This window comes from Sceloporus undulatus, chromosome 1 (assembly GCF_019175285.1).
Source record: "Sceloporus undulatus isolate JIND9_A2432 ecotype Alabama chromosome 1, SceUnd_v1.1, whole genome shotgun sequence".
In the NCBI taxonomy this organism is placed as follows: Eukaryota; Metazoa; Chordata; class Lepidosauria; order Squamata; family Phrynosomatidae; genus Sceloporus; species Sceloporus undulatus.
In genome coordinates, this window is record NC_056522.1 from 378657350 (window position 1) to 378664077 (window position 6728).

At 42.4% G+C, this 6728-nt stretch overlaps 1 protein-coding gene across 1 annotated transcript in view; it reads left to right on the forward strand.

Moving 5' to 3' along the window:
* The window catches only part of MAP4K5 (mitogen-activated protein kinase kinase kinase kinase 5), a 139274-nt gene that overhangs the window by 74089 nt on the left and 58457 nt on the right, over positions 1-6728 (forward strand). The window contains exons 9-11 of the mRNA XM_042460977.1: positions 1351-1423; positions 2907-3038; positions 4457-4519. Of these exons, the coding sequence (XP_042316911.1) occupies positions 1351-1423; positions 2907-3038; positions 4457-4519 (268 nt within the window). The remainder of the gene's footprint in view (positions 1-1350; positions 1424-2906; positions 3039-4456; positions 4520-6728) is intronic.

The window sequence follows — 6728 nt, forward strand, 5'->3', positions numbered from 1 at the left end:
AGGAAGAGGCAGGGAAGGCTAGCCAACACAGAGAAAAAGACAGCAAGGAAGAGATAAGGACAGCATGCAATTGATGGGATTGTGACAGCACCCCGTATCATCCTCAAAAGGGATCTGCTGAGAAAGGGGGTGCTGTGGACATTCATGGTTTTCCTGCTTTCTCAGGGGCCCTGTGCCCTTAATCCTCACGAATGTGGAGGGCCAACTGTACTTTGAGCAGGAATGATTAGATCAGTGTGTTCATTTTAGTCCATGCTAAACTTTGCTGATAAAATTCAGAGACCTAGCTGTGTTAGTCTGGAATATCATTATGCAAAGGGATCTTGCAGCACCTTTGAGACTAACTGAGCGAAAGACATTATACCATGAGCTTTCGTAGACTTGAGTCTACAAAAGTTCATGCTACAGCTTCTTTCACTTTGGCCCAGAACATATGGGCCTTTGAGGTGCCCTTGTCATGTGCAAGGGTTGCCTGGTGGGCGGAATGCCCACACGCCCGGCAGCCCTCACACATAACGAGGACGCCGCAGCTGTGATGCGCCCACCAGACGTGGCACGTAATGGTGATGTCGTGGCTGCGCCACTTCCAGACAGGGCAGCGCAGCTGCGATGTCACCGTGATGTCTCTCCCGCTTTGCGGCGTCACAGCAATGCCGCAAAAAGGAGCCGCTTCCAAGTGCTCCTTTTTTGCTCTGCAGGAGCGCTGTGCAATTTGGTTGCTGTGGCGCTCCTGCAGAGCAAAGACAGGTGCCGGGGAGGCTCCTCTTTCTGGCGGTGTGTACCCCACCACAGTTAGTTTCAAAGGTCCTGCAAGATCCGTTTGCTGAGTAAGCCTGTGAAGGCTAGTTTCCTGATTCTCATAGTGGTCAATTAAATGCCCTCTGAAAAAGCCACAAGCAAGCTCTTCTGTAGCTTTTCCCCCGCAGTAGCTTTGCATTCATTTATTCATACTTCCTCCAAGCAGGAAGGTAATGTTTAGGTGTTTTCAGCCTTCATGAGTTTGTCTAATCCTGTAATCCCCCTTTAAAGTTATTCAGGCTTGTGGCCAATACCTCCACCTATGGCCACAGGAGTCCTGCCAATTAATTCTGTTTGGTGGGGATGATGGGAATTGTAGTTCAAGATAGCTGGGAGACACTGGTTTGAGAAACACAGAATTAAAGGATATTAATGAATATGATCCTCAATTAACCCATTAACAATTATTCCTGGGCTACATGAATGACAGTGTTAAAGAAAGGTAAAGTGGGATCTGTTTATTGAATGTCCAATTTTCCTTGTATTTTCTTTGCTCTTTTTGCAAAATGGAAAGCCAGCTTCTAGAAATGTCTTCAATCCTTTCTTCCCCAGCTGACTTCGGAGTAGCGGCAAAAATAACAGCCACAATTGCAAAGAGGAAGTCGTTTATTGGCACCCCTTACTGGTAATAAATTCCTTGGGATTATTCCAACAAGGATTTAGATGTTTGAACCAGGGTTTCCAGACTAGACTATAAAGATTCTAAAACAGACAAGTTCAGTGACGGATGTAGTGAGCTGATGGCAGCAGACTTTGGGATTGGACCTTTTTCCCTCTGTGTCTTTGCCAGATTGACCTGCTGATATATATTAGCAATGCTGAGTGTCTTCTCCCAAATTCATCCTGAGGTCACTTTAATGGTTTATAGGAAATGTCTGCCCATGTGAGCTACATGATCCAGCAACTCATAAGTCTCATCTGCAACCGTTTTTGCAGTTTGGGAAAAATATTTTGTTGTGACAGACACCCTTGTATAATGTTACACTGTTGTTTCAGCAAACAAAAAGCAACAGAAAGTGGTCTGTCCTTTTAACAAACACTGATGATGTGCAAGATGTACATCTTTTGACATGTACCCTCAACAACTGTTTCTGAGAATCTTGTAAAAAAAAGAACCCATAAATTTCTATTTCTCATGGTCATAGATGCAAATTTGTGTTTCTAAGCATTTTCAACCAGGTTCTTAGTTCTCAAAAAGTTAATTACTCCTGGTTTTTGTTTTCCAAGACAGACCGATCAAACTTATGTGTCCTGTATTTTTGTAATGGTTTAATAATTGAATCTCCACTCACGGAACTCTGAAAATTATTCTGATTTCTGTCCCTGAACTAGAGTTCCCAGTGTTCATATGGGATAGAATGATATCTGTGAATATAATGTGGGATCAGTTCAGGCTGTCTCATTAAGCCAAAGAAAAAGTCAGCCATAAACAAGTGGTTCAACAAAGAATGGAGTAAACCTTCTGCCTTTATTGCCAGAATGAGTTTGCATGGCTGGGGGACTCCTCGGGTGGATTCATACCACACAGCACAGTCTGATACCACTTTAACTGCCATGGCTCCATCCTATGGCATGCTGGGATTTGACATTTTGAGAGTTACTTGGAATTCTCTTCTGTTGTTATTATTGTTGTGTGCTCTCAAGTTGTTTCTGACTTATGGCAACCCTAAGGAGAACCTATCACGATGTAATATTTGTTCAAAGGGGTTGGCTTTTGCCTTCCTTTTGGCTGAGAGTATGTTTGTTGCCTGGAGTGACCCAGTGAGTTTCCATGGCCATGTGGGGATTGGAACACTGGTCTTCAGAGTAATAGTCCAGCACTCGAACCACGTTGGCTTTCATTCTCTTAAAGAGAGTTATAATGAACTAGGTCATGGGAGTACACTAGAGAATTCTAAGTACATCCCCAGATATTCCAGGATACCATAGGATGGAGCCACAGCAGTTACAAGGGGGACCAGATTGCTAAAGTTGTGCAGTGTGGGTATGGAGGCTACAATATGAAGGGCTCGTAGGCTGTGTTCCTCTTGCATTATATATAGCAAAGGCCTGGTTTAGCTTGCAAAGTACTTTCTGTCTAACGGTGGTGGTGTTTTTCTCTACATAAGGATGGCCCCAGAAGTTGCCGCAGTAGAAAAGAATGGAGGCTACAACCAACTCTGTGACATCTGGGCTGTCGGTATCACAGCCATTGAGCTTGGCGAGCTGCAGCCACCTATGTTTGAGCTTCATCCCATGAGGTCAGTGGACAGACGATTGTGTCACTATCTTAAATTTGCTAGCATTTAGCCCTGGTGTGGACAACTGCTGAGCGGTCAAAGGTTAATCTTCCCTTCCCACTGTAGCTACACCCAGTGGGTCAAATCATTGCACTTCAGTGCATGCAAAATGTGCGCATGGCATTGAGTGTAGTGTGACACTTCTGGAGGCCATTTTGGCCACTTTCCAACTGTTTCTTTGTTTCTTTGTTTTGGAGGGGAGTTGGAGCTGTGAAGAGGTGGGGAAAGTAAACTGCCACATTTGCAGCCATTTTTGGGACAGTTCAGTGTAAAAAAAAATTGCATTGAAGGGTGTGTTTTTTTTTCTTTTCTTTTTCTTTCTTTCTTTTTCTTTTTCTTTTTCTTTTTTTTATTTTTTTGTGGTGGTGGTTCAGAAGGGGCTTCAGGGACTGTCCTTTGAGGTCCCCAGGGCTGCATAAGGCCCACGGGCCTGACTTTTCCCACTCCTGATGTAGCCAGTGGAATTAAATTGGGGGTGTGGGGAGAGAGAAGAATTTAAAATCAACAATTTACCCCATCTTTCCCCTTCCAAAAAAGAATACACTAAGGATTTTATCATACTTGTCTGCTGTCTCGTCATAATCACTCTAGTTTAAGAGTGGAAGCATACCAGTTTGTCATCATTTCTTATTTCGCTTTTCTCCGCAATAGTGCTTTTAGCAATCCATGATCATGTGTTCTGTTCTCAGTACTGCCAAACGCATGTTGGCAGTTGTGATTGCTGCTTCCCCCCCCCACCCCCAAAGTATAGTGCTGCTTTGTGCATATTCACACAGCAGCCCCATGCAATGATCACAGCTGCAACTGCTTCCCAAAGCTGCTGCTGTGTGAATGTACACTCAGGTGCCTACTTTGGGAAGATGTTGACACAATCACTGTGAAAAAGAGTGGAGACAGGAGGAGAGGAGCAGAATCACATCTACTCATACCATGTGACAGTCTTAGAAGCAGAACTGCAATGGAAGAAACCTATTGCATGAAGGCAGTAATGGAATAGCAGTGAGTTTGAGAGCCTATTGACAGGTTTTGCCTATCAATAAAAAGATGCATTATAGTAATGAATGAAATGCATGGTGGCAGCAGGACAGGCATGACTTTGTGTGATAAATACCAGCCAAAGACACTTTTATCATGTTAAAATTCCTCTTTTATAGCCTCGAGTGATTAAATCCTTAGAGTGAATTATTACCATGAAAGCCAATAACAGAGTCCTTTGGACTAATCATGAAAATGCATTCATGAGCTAAACTCCACACTTAGCCTACATCCCTCAAACCTCCAAGCTCTCAAATGAATAAATAAAATTCAGCCACAGCTAATTCAAACATAGTTTGGCGTACTCTGTCTTAATTTGCTGTGGTACTTTTTTTGTCTTCCAGGGCCCTCTTTCTAATGTCCAAAAGCAACTTTCAACCTCCAAAACTAAAAGAAAAAAACAAATGGTAAGTCTGATTGTTTCTTGCAATTAGGCCTTTGTTCTCTTTGCTCTGCCCTTTCTCCATGCTAACCACTTGAAAGCAGGTTAGAAAAGCCTTTTGACAGTTAATGTGACCCTTACGAGGACAAGAACAAAGGTAGGGAAGTGGTGCTGTTAATTTCTTAATATACAACACATGAGGAATCTGAATGCATTGTTCCAGTTCACGTGAGAAGAGCTATTCATAGACGCTTAGAGTTGGTCATCTAGTCAAACCCTCTGCCGTGCAGGAATACCCCAGTAAAGCACTCATGAAAGATGCTCATCCAGCCTCTGTTTAAAGACCTCCTAAGAAGGAGACTCCACCATTTAAAAAAGCTGTCAAGACGGATCTCTTCCGGCAGGCCTTTCCAGATTAACCATCCCGGCCTGGGCTCCCTGATCCCCTCTTTCCTCTCGTGGCCCCATCTTCAGTGATGGTTGAGGATCTCCAGAGGGACACCAGGGTTTTTAGTTTGTTTTAACTATATTTTATGTTTTGATATTGTGTTTTTAATCTGTCATATTTTTTAATACTTTTATAAGGAGGGGAGGGATTATAATGTTTTTAATTTTATATTTTACTCTGTTATAATCACTGTTGTCAACCGCCCGGATTGGTTCGCCACAGGGCGGTATACAAATTATTATTATTATTATTATTATTATTATTATTATTATTATTATCCTCTGAGGCAGTCCATTCCACTTCCAAACAGCTCTTACAATGAAGAAACTAATGCCCAGAGAAGCATTTCTTATTTGAATCCATTGGTTTGTGTTCTAGTGTCCAGAGCAGCAGAAAACAAGCTTGCTCCATCTTCTTCATGACACGCCTTCAGATATTTAGAGATGACTGAATCATGTCACCTCTTAATCTTTTCCTCTCCAAGCTAAACATTCCCAGCTCCCTCAGTCATTCTACACAGGGCTGGGTTTCCAGATCTTTGCCCAACATGACCATCCTTCTCTGGACACATTCCCGTTTGGCAATATCCTCCTGGAATTGTGGTGCCAGAACTGGACACAGTATCCCAGATGAGGTCTGAACAAAGCAGAATAAATGGCATTACTACCCTCAATCTGGATATGTAGCCATATGTGGCTTGTAGAAGAAAGAAGCTTCATTGGATGCAGCCATTACTGGAATATTCATTTTCCACAAACATAAGCACACATATGCATGTGCACAGATATACTGTCAGTTCATGGATGGTAGCATCATCGCAATACAGCAAAAGAAAATACACCAAGGTCCTTGATGCAGCCTTTGTTGTTGATACTGCTACTGTTGCTGTTGTTGACTTTATTTAACAACTGCAGCATTTTCCAAAGCCAGGAGTCTAAACAGCTTACAAGTTAAAACAAGTACAACATAGTTAAATCATACAAAAAAGTGACATTAATGTGCGCTTAAACTACTAACAACACTAATATCAGTTTAAAAAATACAGGTTTTAAAAAACTAGTTTAAAAACAGTGCAAGAAGAAAAAATAATTAAAGACAGCATGGTTAAATGGGCGCAAGACATAGGACACAACATAGAACATTAATGTTCAGAGGAAGTGTGGAAAAAAGATTGAAGTAACAAGGATTTAAAAGAAAACAATTACAAGATGCTTTTCAGGTGGCATTTATTGCCACAAAGAATTGTCCAAATGTATAAGGGAACAAATTCAAACACGAGAGACACTGCAGACTGGGTCAGCCAGAAAAATCAGCAGTAGCAGAACATGCCATAAACCATCCTGGGCATCAAATACTGTTTGAAAACACGGAGGTTCTGGACCATGCCAACCACTCTCATGTCAGGATGCACAGGGAAGCCATTGAGATCCACAAACATCTGGATAATTTCAGCCGGAAAGAAGAAACCCTTAAAGTGAACAAAATTTGGCTCCCAGTCCTGAGGAATAGCAAAATAAGGACTCAGCAAATGCAAATGGGAAACCACTCAGAGTCAGGGGTTTCCCAGCAGATAATGATCACCAATTAGCAGACACTCATCCTCGTTTGCATTAGCCTCCCAGCCTGAGGCCTGCCATCAGCACAGAACAAGACACATGCAAATCACTCCTGCATTCCCAGGCTCACACAGTATATATACACCCACTTTTTTCCAGGCAAGCATTCTCTGAAGATGCCAGCCACAGATGCTGGTGAAACGTCAGGAAGAAAATCTTCTAGAACATGG